At 48.4% G+C, this 20,889-nt stretch overlaps 1 protein-coding gene and 1 pseudogene across 1 annotated transcript; both read right to left on the bottom strand.

Annotated features, from left to right (window-relative positions):
• Nucleotides 1–1,912: 1,912 nt before the first annotated feature.
• On the bottom strand, nucleotides 1,913–8,397 carry LOC103307229 (olfactory receptor 11H4-like; annotated as a pseudogene).
• Nucleotides 6,013–8,117, bottom strand: LOC135975255 (uncharacterized). The gene is made up of 2 exons (XM_065565447.1): nucleotides 7,208–8,117; nucleotides 6,013–6,609 (listed from the first exon to the last, which is right to left on the bottom strand). The coding sequence occupies exons 1-2, from the start codon at nucleotides 7,746–7,748 to the stop codon at nucleotides 6,107–6,109; spliced, it is 1,044 nt and encodes a 347-aa protein (XP_065421519.1). The 5' UTR covers nucleotides 7,749–8,117; the 3' UTR covers nucleotides 6,013–6,106.
• Nucleotides 8,398–20,889: the final 12,492 nt, after the last annotated feature.

Consider the following 20,889-nt stretch of genomic DNA (forward strand, 5'->3'; position numbering starts at 1 on the left):
GACGCCCACCTGCTCTATGCAGTGGGGCCCAGGTGTAATGAGTGGGCTCGTTCCCAGCAGAGCAGGGGTCCATGTGAACCTGAGACTGAATAGCTCTGCTCATTGCCAGAGACCAAGAGCTGACTGCACCCTGGAGACACAGCTCCCGTCTCCGCCTGGGACTCCCAGTCCTGACCCACAGCCCCTACCCGTCTCCTAGCACTTGGATGAAACCAGAGGCAATCTCAGCTCAGCTCTTTAATTGGCTCCGCCAGAGGCCCAAATCATCACTACCCAGAGCGAGAAGAGTTAAGACATCAAAACAAGCTAATTACGCCAAGGGATTTGCAGTCTGGTCCATGTGCTTTATTAAGTGGCTCAAACTCCCCTGAAAGATAACAGATGGATGCCCCTCAGAGACGGACAGCCTTCTTTAATGCCTAAAATTGATACAGTGGGGGTGTGGGTCTAGTGGTGAGAGGGCTGGACTGGGAGCCAGGACTCTGGGGTTCTTTTACCAGCTCTCAGAGGGCAGTGGGGTCCAGTGGCTTACAGCAGGGAGGGATGGGTAGTCAGCACTCCTGGGATCTATCCATTGTTCTTGGAGAGGAATGGGGAAGTGGGATCCAGTGGGTTAGAGCAGGGTCTGGAAGTCTGGACTCTTGGGTTAGAGTTTAAGGCTACAAGGGACCACCAGATCACCTTGTCTGACCGTTTGTAGATCACAGGCCACCAACACCACCCAGCAGCTGAAATTAGACCAAATTAGGAGAGCCCTCAGGAAGCTAAATTGTTATGTGACACACGCAGAGACTAGCAGGGACTGAGGGGCACCAGAGCCCCAGCAATAGCAGGGAAAGGGTTAAGTGAGATACACCCAGATAACCCTGATGAATGAGCTACATCCCACGCTGCAGAAGAAGGAGCAAAACCCCTAAGGTCACTGCCAATCTGATCTGGGGGGAAATTCCTTCCCCATTCTACACAGAGCAATCAGTTAGACCCAGAGTATGTGAGCAAGAACCAGCCAGCCGAGCACCCAATCAGAGAATGCTGGGTGCCACCTCAGAGCCCTGGTCCACCAGACCCGATGTCCCATCGCCAGCACTGGCCATCCCTGACGCTTTGAGAAAGAGACAACAACCCCTCCCATACAAAAACCCAAACTCAAACCATTTATGTAGCTTGTTGTAAAACTAGGCAAATATTTAGATGAGTTGATGTACCCCCAGAAGACCAGGGGTACACATACCCCTAGTTGAAAACTCCTAGGTTAGATCGGGGTGCTAGGATGCCTGGGTTCTACTCCTGGCTGTGGGAGGCGAGAGGGGTTGAGTGGGTTAGATTTGGGGGTTTGGACTCCTGGGTTCTATCCTTGGCTGTGAGAGGCTAGTGGGGTTGAGTCGGTTAGATTAGGGAGGCGTGGACTCCTGGGTTCTATCCCTGGCTGTGGGAGGGGAGTGCAATCCATAACATACAAGATAGCGTTGCCATGAGTTGGGTTCCAGCTGTCAGTCTCTGGACATCACTGGGGCTTCTCTGGACGAACAGCAGTGAAAAGATGGGCAGAACTTTTCCATCTGGCTCTAAGTGTGAGAACACATTGATCCAGACAACCGCCTTGACATAAAGCTGCACAAAACAGGCAGAGATGCGAGCCAGCCTCCCCGCACATACACAGAGTTTGCTCTCCTACCCCCTGCAAACACACACTGAGCAGGGCTCATTTCCTCCAGCAAGGGGGACACACGCTTGTGTTCTGGCTGTAGCATCAGACAGGCATTTTTTATACTACCAGTGACCCCTAAAGGTCATGCAAAATGCTGTGTTTGGAGGGTTGGAGCCAGCACCCCTGGAGGAGAAGGGACCCATATCCCATTGCCCACCCCCATGACCGGCCAGTCCCTGCATGCTGGGGACAGAGCAGAACCCCCTACCGCTTCCCCAGCAGGGTCCTCCTCAGAGCCTCCTTCATCTCCTTGTTCCTCAGACTGTAGATTAGCGGGTTGAGCAGGGGGTGTCCCCACCGCATAGAAGAGGGCTGCCATTTTCCGACTGCCCCCTGAGGCCGCCAGGCTGATGTAGTTGACAAGGCCAAAGCCCCAGAACAGGCCCACAATGGTCAGGTGCGAGGAGCAGGTGGAGAAAGCCTTGTGCCGCCCGGCCCCTGTGGGCAGCTGCAGCACAGCCCTGATGATAAGCCCGTAGGCAGTCAGGGTGAAGACGGCAGTGCCAAGGATGACAAAGGTGGTCAGGGCAAAGCACGCCTGTTCAGTCCGGGGAGCTGGGGTGCAGGAGACAGCCAGCAATGGGGCCAGGTCACAGACAAAATGATCCAGGGTGGAGTCGCAGAAGAAGAGCTGGGAGATGAGGGTGACGGGCATATGAACCACAGGAAGCCAATGAGCCAGCAGGAGGAGGCCATCACCCAGCACCTGTGTGTGGACGTGAGGACGGGATAGCGCAGGGGGTGGCAGATGGCCAGCTACCTATCCAAGGCCATGGCCGAGAGGAACAGGCACTCGGTGGTCCCCATGGAAAAGATGTAGAACTGAAAAAAGCAGGCCTGGAAGGAGATGAGGACACCGGGGTTTACTAGGGGTACGTCTACACTACGAAATTAGTTCGAATTTATAGAAGCCGGTTTTATTGAAATCGGTTGTATACAGCCGATTGTGTGTGTCCACACAATAAAATGCTCTATGTGCTCTAGTCGGCGGACCGCGTCCACAGTACAAGGCTAGCGTCGACTTCCGGAGCATTGCACTATGGGTAGCTATCCCACAGCTATCCCACAGTTCCCGCAGTCTCCGCCGCCCCTTTGAATTCTGGGTTGAGATCCCAATGCCCGGATGATGCAAAACAGTGTCGCGGGCGGTTCTGGGTACATGTCGTCAGGCCCCTCCCTCCCCCGTCACAGCAACGGCAGACAATAGATTCGCGCCTCTTTACCTGGGTTACCTGGGTTACCTGTGCAGACAACATGGAGCCCGCTCAGCTGAGCTCACCGTCACCATATGTCCTCTGGGTGCCGGCAGACGTGGGACTGCATTGCTACACAGCAGCAGCTGCTAACTGCCTTTTGGCGGTAGACGGTGCAGTAGACTGGTAGCCTTCATCGGCGATCTGGGTGCTGGCAGCCGTGGGGCTTGCCTTTTGGCAGTAAATGGTGTATTACGACTATTAGCCGTCCTATTACAAGTCGGGTCATCGCACGTTAGCAGAGTCTTCCCCGAGCAGCCGATTGTGCAATAGGCCTGAAGACCATCGTCATACGCCGCCCCGTATTTGCTGCCAAGCACCCAGAAAGATGCCGAGGGCTATCAGTCACGCTGCACCGTCGTCTTAAGATGTAAAAAATAGATTTGCTCTGTATTCATTTGCTTCCCCATCCCTCCGTCAAATCAACGGCCTGCTAAGCCCAGGGTTTTCAGTTTAATCTTTGGGGGGAACATTCTGTGTGACAGTTGTTTGTGTTTCTCCCTGATGCACAGCCACCGTTCTTGATTTTAATTCCCTGTGCCTGTACGCCATGTCGTCACTCAGCCCGCCCTCCCTCCTTCCCCTAGTCCGTCAGATACTACGTTTGTGCCACAGCTCAGAGAGCCGAGAAGTGGTTCGCGCCTTTTCTTTGAATTCTGGGTTGAGATTCCAATGCCCGGATGATGCAAAACAGTGTCGCGGGCGGTTCTGGGTACATGTCGTCAGGCCCCTCCCCCCTCGTCACAGCAACGCAGACAATAGATTCGCGCCTTTTTACCTGGGTTACCTGTGCAGACAACATACCACGGCAAGCATGGAGCCCGCTCAGCTCAGCTGAGCTCACCGTCACCATATGTCCTCTGGGTGCTGGCAGACGTGGGACTGCATTGCTACACAGCAGCAGCTGCTAACTGCCTTTTGGCGGTAGACGGTGTAGCATGAGTGATAGCCATGGGGCTGGCAGCCGTAGGGCTGCATTGCACCAGCCCCTTGCCAGGCGATGGTATATTATGACTGGTACCCGTCGTCATCGTATTGGTGTGGCTGTCAATCATGGCCACCTGGGCAGACATGCTACTGTTTCGATGATGGCTACCAGTCGTAATATACTATTTTCTGCCAATTGCCCAGTATTGTCTGCTAAGCACCCAGAAGAGGTCGAGGGCGATGCTGGGTGCTGGCGGACGTGGGGCTGGCAGACGTGGGGCTGCATTGCTACACAGCAGCAGCCCCTTGCCTTTTGGCAGATGATGGTATTTTATGATTGGTATCCGTCATCGTCATACTGGAGAGGCTATCACTCATGCTGCACCGTCGGCTGCCAGCTTAAGATGTAAAAAATAGATTTGTTCTGTATTCATTTGCTTCCCCTTCCTCCGTGAAATCAATGGCCTGCTAAGCCCAGGGTTTTCAGTTTAATCTTTGGGGGGACCATTCTGTGTGACAGTTGTTTGTGTTTCTCCCTGTTCCTGTACCTGTACGCCATGTCGTCACTCGGCCCTCCCTCCCTCCCGCCCTCCCTCCTTCTCCTGGTCCATCAGATACTACTTTCGCGCCTTTTTTCTGACCAGGCGCCATAGCTAGCACTGGGATCATGGAGCCCGCTCAGATCACCATGGCAATTATGAGCACTATGAACACCATGCGCATTGTCCTGGAGTATATGCAGAGCCAGGACATGCCAAGGCGAAACCCGGACCAGGCGAGGAGGCGATTGCAGTGCGGCGACGAGAGTGATGAGGAAATTGACATGGACATAGACCTCTCACAAGGCACAGGTCCCAGCAATGTGGAAATCATGGTGTCACTGGGGCAGGTTGATGCCGTGGAACGCCGATTCTGGGCCCGGGAAACAAGCACAGACTGGTGGGACTGCATCATGCTGCAGGTATGGGACGATTCCCAGTGGCTGCGAAACTTTCGCATGCGTAAGGGCACTTTCATGGAACTTTGTGACTTGCTTTCCCCTGCCCTGAAACGCCAGGATACTAAGATGAGAGCAGCCCTCACAGTTGAGAAGCGAGTGGCGATAGCCCTGTGGAAGCTTGCAACGCCAGACAGCTACCAGTCAGTCGGGAATCAATTTGGAGTGGGCAAATCTACGGTGGGGGCTGCTGTGATCCAATTTGCCAGGGCAATGAAAGACCTGGTGATAGCAAGGGTAGTGACTCTGGGCAACGTGCAGTCAATAGTGGATGGTTTTGCTGAAATGGGATTCCCAAACTGTGGCGGGGCCATAGACGGAACCCATATCCCTATCTTGTCACCGGAGCACCAAGCCACCGACTATGTAAACCGCAAGGGGTACTTTTCAATGCTGCTGCAAGCCCTGGTGGATCACAAGGGACGTTTCACCAACATCAACGTGGGATGGCCGGGAAAGGTACATGATGCTCGCGTCTTCAGGAACTCTGCTCTGTTTCGAAAGCTGGAGGAAGGGACTTTCTTCCCGGACCAGAAAGTGACCATTGGGGATGTTGAAATGCCTATCGTGATCCTTGGGGACCCAGCCTACCCCTTAATGCCATGGCTCATGAAGCCGTACACAGGCAGCCTGGACAGGAGTCAGGACCTGTTCAACTACAGGCTGAGCAAGTGCCGAATGGTGGTGGAATGTGCATTTGGACGTTTAAAAGCGCGCTGGCACAGCTTACTGACTCGCTCAGACCTCAGCGAAAAGAATATCCCCATTGTTATTGCTACTTGCTGTGCGCTCCACAATATCTGTGAGAGTAAGGGGGAGACCTTTATGGCGGGGTGGAAGGTTGAGGCAACTCGCCTGGCCGCTGATTACGCGCAGCCAGACACCAGGGCGGTTAGAGGAGCACAGCAGGGCGCGGTGCGCATCAGAGAAGCTTTGAAAATGAGTTTTGTGACTGGCCAGGCTACTGTGTGAAACTTCTGTTTGTTTCTCCTTGATGAACCCTCCAACCCCCCCCCCCCCCGACCCGGTTCACTCTACTTCCCTGTAAACCAACCACCCCACCCCACCCTCCCCTCCCGCTTGCACAGGCAATAAAGTCATTTTTTTTAAAATTCATGCATTCTTTATTAGTTCCTTACAGAGGTAGGGGGATAATTGCCAAGGTAGCCTGGGATGGGTGGGGGAGGAGGGATGGAAAAGGACACACTGCATTTTAAAACTTTAAGTCTTATTGAAGGCCAGCCTTCTGATGCTTGGGCGATCATCTGGGGTGGAGTGACTGGGTGGACGGAGGCCCCCCCACCGTGTTCTTGGGCGTCTGGGTGAGGAGGCTATGGAACTTGGGGAGGAGGGCTGTTGGTTACACAGGGGCTGTAGCGGCGGTCTCTGCTCCTGCTGCCTTTCCTGCAACTCAACCATACGCTCGAGCATATCAGTTTGATGCTCCAGCAGACGGAGCATTGACTCTTGCCGTCTGTCTGCAAGCTGACGCCACCTATCGTCTTCAGCCCGCCACTTGCTCTGTTCTTCCCGCGATTCAGCCCGCCACCTCTCCTCTCGTTCATATTGGGCTTTTCTCATCTCCGACATTGACTGCCTCCACGCATTCTGCTGTGCTCTATCAGCGTGGGCGGACATCTGCAGCTCCGTGAACATCTCGTCCCTCGTCCTACGTTTTCTCTTTCTAATGTTCACGAGCCTCTGCGAAGGAGAAACATTTGCAGCTGGCGGAGGAGAAGGGAGAGGTGGTTAAAAAAGACACATTTTAGAGAACAATGGGTACACTCTTTCATTACAAGGTCGCATATTTCGGCTTGCAGGCAGCCATCGTAGGCCACAGTGTTTTGGCTTTTTTAACCTTCTTAACATGCGGGAAAGGTTGCAAACAGCAGCGCATTTCCCATATCAAGGATGAATTGGGTTGTCCATTTAAAATGGGGTTTCAATATAAAAGGAGGGGGCTGCGGTTTCCCGGTTAACATGCGGCACAAACACAAGTAAACCACCCCCCCCACACACACACACACACGATTCTCTGGGATGATCACTTCACCCCTCCCCCCACCGCGTGGGTAACAGTGGGGAACATTTCTGTTCAGAAGAGCAGGAACGGGCGCCTCTGAATGTCCCCTTAATAAAATCACCCCATTTCAACCAGGAGAGCTTTCTGGAGATGTCCCTGGAGGATTTCCGCTCCATCCCCATACACGTTAACAGACTTTTCCAGTAGATGTACTGGCCGCAATTGCCAGGGCAAAGTAATCATTAAACACGCTTGCTTTTTTTTGTAATGTTTACAAATAGTTACAAAGTTACACTCACCAGAGGTCTCCTGTGTGCCCTGAGGGTCTTGGGTGAGTTCGGGGGTTACTGGTTCCAGGTCCAGGGTCACAAACATATCCTGGCTGTTGGGGAAACCGGTTTCTCCGCTTCCTTGCTGCTGTGAGCTACCTACAGTACCTCCATCGTCATCTTCCTCGTTCCCCGAACCGTCTTCCCTGTGTGTTTCTCCAGTGAGAGAGTCATAGCACACGGTTGGGGTAGTGGTGGCTGCACCTCCTAGGATCGCATGCAGCTCCGCGTAGTAGCGACAAGTTTGCGGCTCTGCCCCGGACCTTCCGTTTGCTTCTCTGGCTTTGTGGTAGGCTTGCCGTAGCTCCTTAATTTTCACGCGGCACTGCTGTGTGTCCCTGTTATGGCCTCGGTCCTTCATGGCCTTGGAGATCTTTTCTAATACTTTTCCATTTCTTTTACTGCTACGTAGTTCAGCTATCAGTGCTTCATCTCCCCATATGGCGAGCAGATCTCGTACCTCCCGTTCGGTCCATGCTGGAGCTCTTTTGCGATCCTGGGAGGACTCCATCACGGTTACCTGTGCTGATGAGCTCTGCGGGGTCACCTGTGCTCTCCACGCTGAGCAAACAGGAAATGAAATTCAAACCTTCGCGGGTCTTTTCCTGTCTACCTGGTCAGTGCATCTGAGTTGAGAGTGCTGTCCAGAGCGGTCACAATGAAGCACTGTGGGATAGCTCCCGGAGGCCAATAACGTCGAATTCCGTCCACACTACCCCAATTCCGACCCGCAAAGACCGGTTTTATCGCTAATCCCCTCGTCAGAGGTGGTGTAAAGAAACCGGTTTAAAGGACCCTTTAAGTCGAAAGAAAGGGCTTCGTTGTGTGGACGTGTCCAGGCTTAATTCGATTTAACGCTGCTAAAGTCGACCTAAACCCGTAGTGTAGACCAGGCCTAGGTCAGAGAGCATCCGTGGCACCGTGTTCATGACATAGCAGATCTCCATCCAGGAGAAGTTCCCCAGCAGGATGTACATGGGCAGGCATTGGAGGCGTGGGTCCCGCAGCACAGACCACACGATGCACAGGTTGCCTGCCAGCGTCCCAACATAGGTGCAGGAGAGAAGGGCACACAGGAGATTTCAGCTCAGCTGGCTCAGGGAGGGGAAACCCAGCAGGATGAACTTGATCACTGGGACGGTGGTGTTGGCTGGATTCATCGGGGAGTGGGGTCTAGTGGTTACAGTAGTAGGGACTAGCACGCATACATAGTCAGTCAGTCTCTCTCATACATATCTCATCCAAAACTCCACCTCAGAGACCTGGCCCACCTCTCAATGTCCAATCTCCAGCCATGGGCATCGCCTGGTGCTTCATATAAAGCAGATTTAAAAAAGCCACCAAAAACTCCTCTCAGAAGTTTGGTGCAGAGGTGCGGAGGTTAAAATCCCTTCCTGGCCCCTGCCAATGGCCAGCTAAATCCTGAAGCATGAGTGTTAGGAATGTTGGACGGGAATATCAAGTAGAGTCCTGCAGGAGTCAGTTCTGGGTCCGGTTCTGTTCAATATTTTCATCAATGATTTAGATAATAGCATAGAGATTACACTTATAAAGTTTGTGGATGATACGAGCTGGAAGGGGTTGCAAGTGCTTCGGAGGACAGAATTAAAATTCAAAATGATCTGAACAAACTGGAGAAATGGTCTGAACTAAATAGGATGAAATTCAATAAGGACAAACGCAAAGTGCTCCACTTAGGGAGGAACAATCAGTGGTACACATACAAAATAGGAAATGACTGCGTAGGAAGGAGTACTGTGGAAAGGGATCTGGGGGTTATAGTGGACCACAAGCTAAATATGAGTCAACAATGTAACAGGGTTGCAAAAAAAGCAAACATAATTCTGAGATGTATTAGCTGGAGTGTTGTAAGCAAGACACAAGAAGCAATTCTACTCCGTGCTGATATGGCCTCAACTGGAGTATTGTGTCCAGTTCTGGGCATCACATTTCAGGAAAGATGTGGACAAATTGGAGAAAGTCCATAGAAGATCAACAAAAACAGTTAAAGGTCTAGAAAACATGAGCTATGAGGGAAGATTGAAAAAATTGGGTTTGTTTAGTCTGGAGAAGAGAAGATGAGAGGGGACATGGTAACAGTTTTCAAGTACACCTCTACCCCGATACAACGCGACCCGATATAACATGAATTCGGATATAACGCAGTAAAGCAGCACTCCGGGGGGGAGGGGGGAGAGGGCTGCGTAATCCGGTGGATCAAAGCAAGTTCGATATAACGTGGTTTCACCTATAACGCAGTAAGATTTTTTGACTCCTGAGGACAACGTTATATTGGGGTAGAGGTGTACATAAAATGTTGTTACAAAGAGGAGGGAGATGAATTGTTCTCCTTAACCTCAGAGGATTGGACAAGAAGCAATGGGCTTAAATTGCAGCAAGGGAGGTTTAGTTTGGACATTAGGAAAAACTTCCTACCTATTGGGGTGGTTAAGCACTAGAATAAATTGCCCAGGGAGGTTGTGGAATCTCCATCATTGGAGATTTCTAAGAGCAAGTTGGACAAACATCTCTCAGGGATGGTCTAGATAATACTTAGTCCTGCTATGAGTGCAGGGGACTGGACTAGATGACCCCTCAAGATCCCTTCAGGTCCTATGATTCTATAGAACATTAACTGGACGTGAACCCCGGGACTGCAGAGCTCTGCCTAGCACCATCACAAGCAGACCCATCATACACTTGCACTCATACATTTCTCTACCTCTCTTAAAACTAATGAAGTTGTGTGCCCCCCTGCCCCACAACTCTGACTGGGAGGCTGTTGCAAAACCTTCCCCCTTTGAATGTTAGAAACCTCCTGCTAATTTCCAGCCTGCACTTGTGCATGGCCAGGTTAGTGGTTGGAGCAGGGAGGGGTGGGCAGCAGAACAGCAGGAGCAGGAAGAATCAAAGCAAGAAGGAAGCTGTGTGTGAAAACCCACCTGGCTGTGAGATCTCAGCCTCCTCTCTCCACCTTTGCTGTGAAGGGAGCTGGGCAAGAGGGGGTTGATATCTGCTCTTTGAGCTCCTGGGTCCCTCCTGGCACTTGGTCTCTGGGGTGTGTAAGAGCAGCCAGACCTGGATTTGATCCCTGGATGAACTGTGAGCACCCAGGGGAATACCGGGGAGAGTCGCCCCCACCCCACCTTCCACACAGCCCCAACACAAAAACCCCACAAAGATATCCCCTCACACATACCCACCACCCCCACACTGCCCTTCCTCACTCACAGCCTTCCACAGAGCGCCCCCCCCAAGCCCTTCCACAATACGCACACTTATAGACCTCCTCACCACATACACAGCCCCACACCCCCACAAACAGGACTTGGTAGGTGTCAATATGAGGCCACATTAAAAGCCCCCAGTGCCAGCCCCTTGGGCACATGGCGAATCCTGATCAGGGGTTGGCATTACTAAGGTAGTGCTCTGTCTGCTAGGAGGTGCTGGTTTCTTTCACTCTCTCCACACACAATGCAGGGTTCATTCCCTCCAGCAGGCAGCAGCAGGGCCACACCCCACCCCTCAGCGCCGAGCAAGCCATCCCCTTGCAATGTTCTTTACTGGCTGCTCCCCTGCCAGCCTTCCCCAGAGCTGGCTGCATCTCAGCAACAGGTAAAACATCTCCGTGCAGTGTCACTGCATGGCTGTTACTGAGCTACCCTGCACCAGAGCTGGTTGCATCTCACCTGTGCTGTGTAAATGGTGAAAGGGTGAAGGTGCTTTATGAACACAGGCCAAGTGTAGACCTCACACTGAGGGGGGATGATGTGTTTCTCCTTTGCCAAGCCAAGGGAAGAGCAAAACTTTATCGAATCTCCATTGTGTGGGTCCTATACTAAGCCGGCACCTCGTTAATCATTATTATTAATTAACTAGAAGGTTGCACACTTCCCTGCTTCTCTAGGCCAAGCTGTTCACCCAGCTGGGCCCTGTCCCCACTCTGGTCAGCCTCCAGTCCGCACTCTGGTCGGGACCCAATGGACGAGGGTGAAAATTGGAAAACTGGAAAAATTCACCATTTAAAATCAGGTTTTTCCAGTTTCTGCCAAAATAAACAGGGTAATCTCCTGGGGGCTGGCTGGATTGGTGGGCAGGGGCCTGGCAGGGGCAGGGGCTGAATGGAATGGGGGAACAGGCCAGGCTGAAGGGCTGGATGAAGTTCAGGTGACGGGCTGGCGGGAGTGGAGGTGAAGGGGACTGGACTGGGTGGGGTGAAGGGTCTGGTTGGAGAGGTTGGGCAGATTGGGGGTGAGGGTTGTGGTTGGGGGGATGATGGATGGAGTGGGAGAGAAGGGTGTGGCTTGTATAGCCGAGCTGGGGTGTATAGACCAGGGAGCTCAGAACATGGTGACTCCTCCCTCCCCCCATGGAGAGGGACTTGGGCACCTGAGGTGGGAGGGCATACACAGGGAGCTCAGAACGGAGCTGTTTCCCTCTAAAGAGAGGGACTAGTGTGGCTGGGATGTGAGGCATAGACAGGGGACCTTAGAATGGGACGATCTCCCTTGTCCCATGCTCTTTCTGCTTAGGGTGGTCCCACCTCCCCTTCCACTCAGCTAGACCCAGATTCTTCCCCCTGGCACCCCGATAAACCAGCCCAATGGGCTGACCCATGTGGGAAGAAATCTCTCTGGAATTAGGAGACCTCTATCAAACCCATCAAGGTCCCCTTCACCTGCACCTCTTCCCTGTTCTGTCACCTCAGGGCAGTAGTGACACGTCCTGCTCTGTGCAGTATGTCCCATGTGTAATGAATGGGTTGGTTCCCAGCTGAGCAGGGGTCCACATGAACCTGAGACTGAATAGCTCTGCTCATCGCCAGAGACCAAGAGCTGAATGGATCTTGGAGACTCAGCTCCCTTCTCTGCTTGTGGTCCCCCAGTCCTGACCCACAGCCCCCACTCCTGGCAGCTGTCCTCAGCTCTCTCAGGAGATGAGATAATTTTTCTTTTTAATTGTCTGGCTCCAACTTTTCAAGCAGGAGCCAGCGGTAACTTCAGCTCAGCTCTTTAATTGGCTTCACCAGTGGCCCAGGTCATCAATACCCAGAGCGAGAAGCGTTCAGACATCAAAACAAGCTAATTCCGCAAAGGGATTTGCAGTCTGGTCTCTGTGATTTATTAAGTAGCTCTAACACCCATGAAAGATACTGGGTAGAGAACCCTCAGAGATGGACAGCCTCTGTTAATGCCAAGAGTTGACACAGCACAGGCAGTGGGCAAGGCCGGCTCCAGGCACCAGCGGAGGAAGCACATGCCTGGGGTGACACATGCTAAGGGGCAGCATTCCGTCCATTCTTGGGGCGGCACAGTCCGAGGGTTGGGTTTTTTTTGTTTTGTTTTGTTTTGTTTCGGCAGTTTGGGCTTTATTTTGCTTGGGGCGGCAAAAATGGTAGAGCCGGCCCTGGCTGTGGATGTGAGCTCTAGTGGTCAGAGAGCTGGACTGGGAGCCAGGACTCATGGGTTCTTTTTCCAGCTCTCAGAGGGCACTTGGGTCTAGTGCAGTTGTTCTCAAACTTTTGTACTGGTGACCCCTTTCACATAGCAAGCCTCTGAATGTGACCCCCCTTACAAATTAAAAATATGTTTAACACTATTATAAATGCAGGAGGCAAAGTGGGGTTTGGAGTGGAGGCTGATAGCTCACAGCCCCCCATGTAATAAACTTATGACCCCCTTAGGGGTCGCAACCCCCATTTGAGAACCCCTGGTCTGGTGGGTTAGAACAATGTGGGAAGTAGGTAGTCAGAGCTCCTGGGTTGTATCCATAGCTCTGGTAGGGGACTGGGATCTAGTGGGTTAGACCAGTGGGGTTGGGCATCTGGACACCTGGATTAGAGTTTAAAGCCAGAAGGGACCAGCAAATCACCTAGTCTCAACGTCTGTAGATCTCAGGCCACCAACACTGCCTAGACCAAGGTATTACAAACCTCAGGAGGCTAAACTGTGAGGTGTCACCGATGGAGAATGGCAAGGACTGGCGTGCACCAGTCCCTAAGGCCCCCACAATGGCAGGGAAATGATTAAAGGAGATACACCCAGCTCGTCCTGGCAACTGACCTGCACCCACATGCAGCAAATGAATAGGGTGACCAGATGTCTGGATTTTATAGGGACAGTCTCGATTTTTGGGGCTCTTTCTTATATAGGCACAGATTACCCCTCACCCTCGTCCCGATTTTTCACACTTGCTATCTGGTCACCCTACAAAGGAAGGTGGAAAAACCCAAGGTTACCGCCAATCTGAGCTGGGGAAAAATACCTGCTCCACCCCACATACAGTGACCAATTTGTAGCCCATGGGACTGGCTTGCCTTCATTATATTCAGCTGTAATGCAAGGAACCTACAGGCTTGTATCCTGTAAGACATTAGCTTCCGCAAATTATCAGAAGTATAGTCCAGAATAGTTGGCCTGTGACATTTGTCATGGATAAATGGCCTGACAGTTACCCTTAGATTTTGGGGAACTAGGGATAGCTTATTCAATGGCAGGTAAACAGCAACCACAGGAACATGGACGTGATAACTGTCAATCTGTCTGAGGAAGAGGTGACACATAGGATCAAGAGTTAAATGACATTAATATGCTAATCTATAGGATCAGTTCACCCTGATATTAAGAGGGCGAGGAAGTTCGATTTGGGCATAGAAGGCTGAACATTAGCATGAGTATTCATAATGGCGCTCAGGCCCTATAATAGGGCAACCCACCATGCAGATGGGGGAGTGCTTTTCCATCATTTAACCCTTCAGCTCTATTGTTATCTACCATCAATCTTGGGCATTGAGGAACCTGGACCATTCGCATGCCAGGGACAGGGATGGTCCTTTGTCTCTTACCTCCAGGTCCGCAAAGAAAGGTGGAGGTATGCAAATCTAAGAGTATATGCAAAGAATGATACCACAGATACCCCCAATACTATATTTCTCCTATCTGTTTTGTGGCTCAGAGCTTTTCTGGCTTTATTACTGATTTTAATAAAAATCTCTAAGTCTTTGCTTTGACCTACACCTCGATGTTCCCTACAAGCTATTGAATTAGCTGATTTTAGTTCTGTGTAGCCTGATTCTGGAACAAGAACCCTCTGACCCTCAGTTTATTAATCAGATCAACTGGCAACCAGAACAAGTGTTATTGACTATTGAAAGGATCAGGCAACAAGTTAGACCTTGAGCATGTGAGACAGAACTGCCAACCGAGCGCTTGAGAGAGAATTTGGTTTCCACCCTATCCAGTGTCCCTATTCCAGCCATGGCCATCCCAATGCTTCGGAACAAGAAGACAACAATACAAACAACCCCGCTCCCGAATAGATTTTTTTGGGTGGGTGGGAGTCTCTTCCTCACCCCTGCAGGTGAGCAGCTGAAACCCCGAAGTTTTTAGAAACATTAGATGTGAATGACCAGGGACCTTCAGGGCGGCCAAACCTTTCCCCCCATCTAACTAAAGAGTGGTACAGAATTGAATTGAGAGGACTTTGAGATTGGACAGATCCAAAGACGACATCAGATGTGGATTAACCCTAAAGGCTCTGCAGAAGGAAAATCTAGATTGAATATAGAAACAGTTGTATTAAAATAGCAATATGATTAAACTCTGCAAACAATCCTTATATGTGAAATTAATATAGAGAGTCAATTGATAATCATGCTATTTATTGATTATTGAATTGTTCATTTATTATTGAGGTAACCCGTAAGAACCCCAGTCACAGACCAGGGCCTCATTGTGCTAGACACAGAAGCAAAAAAGAGTCCCAAACAATTTACATATTATATTTTCCAGATTAGATTAAAATGGCAGATTAAGAGTTACAGTTTATATTAATGTTGAGACTCAGAATGCAAAATTAATAATTGCGTGCTATGTTAATTCCTAGATTTGATTAAAATGTAAAACTAATAACTATATTATAATTTTGATTAAAATAAACAAAAAACTACCAAAGATATCAATTCCTATATTTAATTAAAATAAATTAATAACTATATATGCTATCCATGTCTACCTTCAACTTAAATAATAAATGAATAATTATATACTAGAATCATAGAATCATAGAAGATTAGGGTTGGAAGAGACCTCAGGAGGTCATCTAGTCCTCTTTTGATTAAAATAATAAATTAAAAATTAGATATTTTATTCATTCCTACAGTCAGTGAAAATATTTACTTATGAATATTGATGAGTTAGATATTAATATTAAGTGCATGCTGTATTGATTTCTATATTCACATCATATGTTAAATGAATATTTACATATCATTTTAATTTCTAGATTTGATTAAAACCTTGAATTAATAAGTAAACATTGTGATGATTTCCAGATTTGTTAAACATGTTACATTAATAAGTATATAGGATATGAATTCCTATTATGTTCAAAATAATAATGATACAATCTCATTTTTCATTACCACAGTAAATTAGGAATTATATATTACTTTTGTACACATTTGCTTAAAATGTTAAATTAATAAATACATTTTCCTGATTTGATTAAAATACTAACTTAATAATGATATATTGTATTCCCCAGATGTGGTTAAAATATTAAGTTAACATGTATATACATTTCTAGATTTGATTAAAACCTTGAATTAATAAGTAAACATTGTGATGATTTCCAGATTTGTTAAACATGTTACATTAATAAGTATATAGGATATGAATTCCTATTATGTTCAAAATAATAATGATACAATCTCATTTTTCATTACCACAGTAAATTAGGAATTATATATTACTTTTGTACACATTTGCTTAAAATGTTAAATTAATAAATACATTTTCCTGATTTGATTAAAATACTAACTTAATAATGATATATTGTATTCCCCAGATGTGGTTAAAATATTAAGTTAACATGTATATACATTTCTAGATTTGATTAAAATATTCAGTTAGCAATTACATATATTTTTAGATTAGGCTTAAATATGACATTTGTAGTTATATTATTTTTAACCTCCAGATCCAATTAAAATATTGAGCTAATAATTCTATATCAGACAAATTTCCAGAATCAATTGAATATTGGATTAAGAACAGTATGTTCCCTAATTTTCAGGTTAAAATCAAATATTAAGGTAGTAAATATATATTACATTAATTCATTGATTAGATTGGTAAGATTCAAATAGAGAGAATAGAAATGTTAAATCAATAAAGATATATTTCTGTGTATTTCTAGATTTGATTAAAATAGTCCCACATAAATTCCAGGTCCAGACAAATGCAGAGAAGTATCTGCTCTGATTATCTGAGTGCAGAGAATATACAACAGATCAGAATATTTTTTGAATCAGAATTTTTCTTTTCTTTTCTTTATGAAAGGGGGGGTGGGGGAAGGTCCACCTAAAATGTTTGAAAACATTTTTCTTTCTTTTAAATTTAGATTTATCTATGTATCTAACTATCTATTCTCACAGTTACTTTTTAAAATTTAACTGTGTGTCTGCCTGGTAGTCTGAAATGTAAATCTGCTTTTTGCTGAAGAACGATTGGACAATATAAGAATGTTTACTGGGAGCTCTTAACAATTTAGGCCACAGCAACTAGTATAATTTGAATTGGCTTTTAAACTGGTATAATTAAACCGGTGTGTGGACACACTTATTTTGGTCTCAAAGAAGCTAATTTCAGATTAGTTTAAACCTATTCCTAATTGATTTCAACTAAACCAGAATAATCGGGTTTAAACTGAATTAAGAACATCTACATCACCTTTTGCATTCATTTAACTATATTGGTTTAAATTCACAGCATGCGTTACACTGGTTGAGGCTGAAATGGGTGAGACTGTAAAGTATGGTCTTCCCTGTTTTTATTGGGCCATTACTCGGTGGACTGGGAGATGTTTACTATGAGCATTAACCTGCACTGAAGAGGTGGAGGAGTTCTCATTTTAAAACAGAGTATCTTTCTCCACCATGTTAATTAGGCATTTGAATTAAATGGATGTTGAAATTATTATTATTTATGCACAATATTATCACAACACTAACTTAACCATACAATTGCTCTAAACATGCCTATAAAGCCTAAATTATAAGCAAGTTACTACATCCAAACAATAATAAAACATTTATAAGCATTTGATCAAGTTCCTTACAAACTTGGCTAAATCCAGGAGTGCTTAGACCATGTTGGTCACCTCCAGTGTGGTCATCAGGTATTAGCAATGAACCTTTTAAGAGTTTTCTTTTTTATACCTGTGACATTACCCTGGCTACAATCTGAACTGTTGATTAGCTGTGTCCCTTCAATTCTCCAACCTGGGGTGCTTTTTATGCTGCTTCACCATGAGAGCACCCACTCCTGGTCTGCTCACATCCAGCTTCCAGCATGTAAGTTACTCCCAGCTGTATTGTCAGAGTGCTATGGGCAGCCACTCTTCACTTACACTGCAGAGCAAAAACAGCAAATTCCCAGTCCCAAACTTACCCTTAGAAATGTGCGTCCTGCACTGCCCAGTTCTTTCCTTCTGGACAATAGAAGCTCATAGAAAGTCCGTCATTTTATTAATAGAAAATGAGATGAACAACCCATGTTATCCCACATGGAACTTTCCAAATATTTCAATCCAAACACACTGGTTTAGATAAAACAATAAAACAAGGTTATTATCTACAGAAAGATAGATTTTAAGTGATTAAAAGAAATGAAGCATAAAATTCAGATTTGGTTACAAGAAAAGAAAAGTAAACGCGACAAATACCTAACTTAACAAGCTATTGAAAGCAAAAGGTTAGAGCCCTGCGCAGATTCAAAATTTACATCCGTGGATGCGGATATAGACTCATAGACTCATAGACTTTAAGGTCAGAAGGGACCATTGTGATCATCTGGTCTGACCCCCTGCATGCTGCAGGCCACAAAACCCTTCCCTGGACTCTGCCGTTGAAGTCCCCAATCCTGTGTTTCAGTGACCTCACCGGCAGAGACCCTCCTGCTAGTGATCCCTGCCCCATGCTGCGGAGGAAGGCGAAAAACCTCCAGAGGCTCAGCCAATCTACCCTGGAGGAAAATTCCTTCCCGACCCCAAATATGGCGATCAGTAAGACCCCGAGCATGTAGGCAAGAGTCTCTAGCCTGACCCCTGTTGGCCATTATACTATTTACGTACCATTGCTTGGTTTTCCTTGGCTACTATGTTTTACCATTAAACCATTCCCTCCATAAACTTATCTAACTTAATCTTAAAACCAGACAGGTCCGTCGCCCCCACCGTTTCCCTCTGTGGATATAAAGTGGATTTATGGGGAGCTGCAGGGCTCTACCGGGAACCCCAGCAGTATGTCGGGCTGCTGCTCCTGTGGCGAAGCTGTACTGCCCCCAGCCCCGCCCACTGGGTTGGGCACCAGGCTCCCCAGCAGCTGTCCTCGGTCGCGCTAGTGTGTGCAAGTGGCTTGCACACTGCTGGACAGGGGCTGGATGGAGTGGGGGTGAGAGGGTTGGCTGGGAAGGCTGGCTGGAGTGAGGGTTAGGGGCTTGGCTGGAGGGATGAGAGGCCCGGCTGGGAGGGCTAGATGGAGTGGGGGTGAGAAGCATGGCTGGTTGGAGAGAAGCAGTGAGGGGGCTGTTTGGAGGGACTGGACAGAGTAGGATGAAGGGCTCACTAACTCAAACTCCAACCGTTACCCAAATGCTAATCCTGAAGTCACTCCTCACCCCTGTAACCAGAGCAACCAAATGGTGGTTAGAATGGAAATCAGCCTTTTTCACGTTTCCCATTTTCACCTAAATCAGCCACTGTGACCCTAACGGGGTTACCCAAGGGGCACAAGGTGAATCGCTACCACTTGCTTACAGCACGAGGGAGCCTTGTCTGTGCCCACTTGGGGAAACTCACCCCGAACTATCCACTGCTGGCAACACAAGTGCCCCACTCCAGGCTCCGTGTGACTCACTCTTCCCCTTTGCAGGCTGGCAATTTGCACCCCCAGCCCTTAGACTCTTTTGGGGTGGGGCAGAGAGAATCTGGGCCTATATCTCTGGAGATTGTTACCCCCAGAGTCCTGCTCTGTCCCAGGTCACAGATCCCTCCAACCTGTCTGCACACCCCACTGTGCTATACTCGGGTGCCCAGTCCCTCAACCTCTGCACATCCGCAGAGCACACAGATTCTCTGCCTCCCTGGAAGCAGCGTCCCCCAGTTCACTAGTTTCACCTCAGTTCAGCCTTAGCACACGGCTTAGTCGTGTCTATACTGAAACCAAAGAGATGTTTGGTGGATAAAGCTTAAGATAAAGATTCAAACAGAAGCCAGTATAAGGATTGGAATCATGGCTACCGATCAAACACAAATATAAAACTCCATCTAGAGCCCCTACTGATTAACGAGTTCCTCTCCTGGCTAATAAGGTATTTCTCACCCAGTGATCGGTCCAGACAGTACTTGTCCAGCTGAGAGACCTGGGATCCACTTGTCATGAGACGCTCATGCTGGCAGAGTGTCGCCTACCTAGTGGATCCTGTCTTCTGCCCTTCTTTCTGCTATTACACAGTTCCAGACCTTTTGTCTCTTTTTCTCACCAGGGCATTTAGTTAACTTCAGTTTGCCCCAATGGTGTCCATATTCAAGGTCTTTTTCTTGTCCTCTTTTGTGCTTGTAAATGCTTGGCTGGGCTGGGTTGAAAGATGTCAATTGTTCTCATTCTTGGCTGAGTTAGTGCTGAGGATCCCCCCACCCCAGGTGACCGGTTTCACCGCCAGCAGCTTTGGCACACAATGTTCTCCAGGCTAGACAAAGCTTAAAATATTTTCCATACATGCATCCTGCAATAGCCATGACAACCAAAGCGTTCTTAGTTTTCGGCAAAGACCACACACGGCTCCTTCAGTTAAGTATGGTGAAGATGGCGACCACAGGGAAACATGCTCCTTGAAGCCTGTCTAGGCAAGTCCCCGGGTATAGACTCATAAGTGTGTACCTGTTTGTTGCCAACATGGGGCTCCTGGATCACAATAGGTTTCTACCAACTGGTGCCTAGAACATTCCCTGAAATGCTGGAATTGTTCCAATGTGGCTTTCATAGAATCATAGAAATGTAAGGGACCTTGAAAGGTCATCAAGTCCAGTCCCCTGCCTTCACAGCAGGACCAAGTACTGTCCCTCACAGATTATTTCTGCTCCAGATCCCTAAATGGCCCCCTGAAGAATTGAACTCACAACCCTGGGTTTAGCAGGCCAATGCTCACACCACTGAGCTATCCCTCCCCCTAAGTTGCCAAAGTTATCCTGCTATGGTGAGACAGGCAGAGAAATGCCATGTAGTTGAGTGCCCAATTACCGTGTATTAAAAACAGTATGATGTAAATGGCTCTGTGTGAACCCAGCATAGGTGCGGGCTTCCTCCGGGCCCGGGGGTGGGTGCTCAACCCCCCGCTCCATCTCAGGCCCTTCCCCCCCAGTCCCTTCCCCCAAGCCCTCGCCTTGCCTCTTCTCGTCCAGTTCCGCCCCTTCCCCCAGGATGCCCCCTCCCCACTCCTCCCCCTCCCTCCCAGAGCCTCCTGCATGCCACAAAACAGCTGATCACGGTGGGGGTATGCACTGGGAGGAAGTGGGGAGCCGGCTGCCAGTGGGTGCTGAGCACCCAGAGTCAGCACCTATGGAACTCAGAGTGGGGGCTGTGCTCCCTCCAA

This window comes from Chrysemys picta, chromosome 13 (assembly GCF_011386835.1).
Source record: "Chrysemys picta bellii isolate R12L10 chromosome 13, ASM1138683v2, whole genome shotgun sequence".
Classification (NCBI taxonomy): Eukaryota; Metazoa; Chordata; order Testudines; family Emydidae; genus Chrysemys; species Chrysemys picta.